Below are 1,885 nucleotides of genomic sequence, written 5' to 3'. Positions count from 1 at the left end.
CATCTTAGCAAGATTTGATACAAGGTCAATGGAAAACACAAAGATAAACACAAGTGATATCTAAGAATGACTGTTGTTAGCAGATCTTTTTCTGACTTTAATGACATTCTATCTGCAGATGAACAGCATGTCATGAAAACCTAGGTCATTAAAGGATGTCATGAATAACTAGCTTAAACATAAAAGTATTAGTTCCATTGCACTTTTTATCTTATCTTTGATCTACTTGGCCTAACAACACGATTTAAACACTGGTTTAAAGTTGGTAGTCTCTGCTTTTCACTCGAGAGTAAAAGAGGGCCGCTCTTTACAGGTAGAGTTTTTTCTTTCTTCCTAAACTTTATTTATGTCAGCCAGCATTGACAAAGCTGTGCAGGTGACGTAATCGGCTCCACAACACGGCGAGGGACGCATAAATCGCGCGACACAACGAATCAATAATGAAATTCGTTGCCAACGCTTTTAATAATCGATTTTTATCGATTTTATCGATTTGTTGTTGCAGCCCTGATTATCATTTAATCAAACGATTACATAAATATTTAAAATTTGAATATTCAATTCTGCCCTTTTTAGCCAACCTTTTTATTTCACAATTATTGTTAAATTACAGGACCTGCTTTTAAGCAACTGTACCTGATTCCAGCAAATTCCACCTTCTGGGTCACATAAGCACACGTGCTCACCTAAAACAGAGAAAATTCAGTTTCTTGCTGTTTCACAAGCAGTCTCACAAAATGTTCCCACACTCACCAGACTCTTCTTTAACCTCCACATGTCACCTCTGCCAATGTACTGGTCTTTAAAAGTTAGCTCCACAAGGTCGAGCGTTACGTCCTTTAGTAAAAAGGAATATGTAGAAAAGTAGAGAAAAACACAATATTTTTACATTTTATCATCACCCATCACATCAAACTGGAGGATTCAAGACAACCTCAGCACATTTTCATGTTTCCAGCTGTTTAAGCTACAGTTTGAAACCTGGATCATCCTGATATCATGTGCAGTATCAAATATGGCTTAATTCATCTTCCTAATCAGGACATCTTACATATATTTAGTTTGAATCCTATTTTTTGTGATGATTTTTGTGGTATTTTAAAGTGTAAACCTCAGACAATATTAGGATATTAAGATTTTCCAGCTAGAAATAAAAAAAGGTTTTGTTAGCTCACATTGAAAATGACAGAAATTAAAGGCTTTTCTGCTTGTTAACCTTGTTTTTTGTGGCTACTGCTTAAAAAGGTATCCAAAAAATGATTTTAAATTATATTTCAATTAAAACGACCCGTAGATGAGATGTCGTTATATTTTTAGCTGTCTATTTCTCCACACTTTGTGACTTGATCCTTAGATTTGCAGTGATGGGTCAAACGGTTCACTAGGATGGAAAAAGAACTGAAGCCTGTGCAGCTGAACGTACCTTTGGGTCAACGATGTTAACAATCACATCCTGGTATGCACGGAGCTTAAAGGCTTGTGCTACAGTCTGGTCCACACTGATCGTCTCTGCAGAACAGAAACACGTTCAACATGACATCACAAGATTCAGGAAGCATGTGCCCATTTCAGTAATCTACCATCAGGTCATTTATTTTTCTGAATACTAAAACTGTGCTGTAATGAGTGGCAGCAGGTACAAGTAACACTAATGGTGCGTTCACACCGAACGCGATTTCAGCGTCAGGAGCAGCAGGTTTACATACAAAGTCTATGGTGGACGCGCTTCAAGCAACGTCGGGAAGTTCTGCGGCGCCTCAAGCGCGATTAGAGCAGCGCGATTTGAACGATCGTCCAAATCGTCCAAATCGCTGAAGTTAGAAAATCTGAACTTTTGCAGCTCGACGCGCAGCGTCAACCAATCAGAGAGACTCCACTGTGTGAC

General features: G+C 38.4%; 1 protein-coding gene across 1 annotated transcript in view; it reads right to left on the bottom strand.

Annotated features, from left to right (window-relative positions):
- Positions 1-1,885, bottom strand: part of depdc5 (DEP domain containing 5, GATOR1 subcomplex subunit) — a gene marked incomplete at its 5' end in the record, with an annotated part of 56,191 nt that overhangs the window by 48,353 nt on the left and 5,953 nt on the right. Inside the window, 3 exon segments of the mRNA XM_014008997.1 lie at positions 637-686; positions 754-837; positions 1,424-1,509. Coding sequence (XP_013864451.1) covers positions 637-686; positions 754-837; positions 1,424-1,509 — 220 coding nt within the window.

The sequence above is a fragment of the Austrofundulus limnaeus genome, unplaced genomic scaffold (assembly GCF_001266775.1).
Source record: "Austrofundulus limnaeus strain Quisiro unplaced genomic scaffold, Austrofundulus_limnaeus-1.0 Scaffold54, whole genome shotgun sequence".
Taxonomy (NCBI): domain Eukaryota; kingdom Metazoa; phylum Chordata; class Actinopteri; order Cyprinodontiformes; family Rivulidae; genus Austrofundulus; species Austrofundulus limnaeus.
This window is presented reverse-complemented; position numbering and strand designations above follow the sequence as displayed.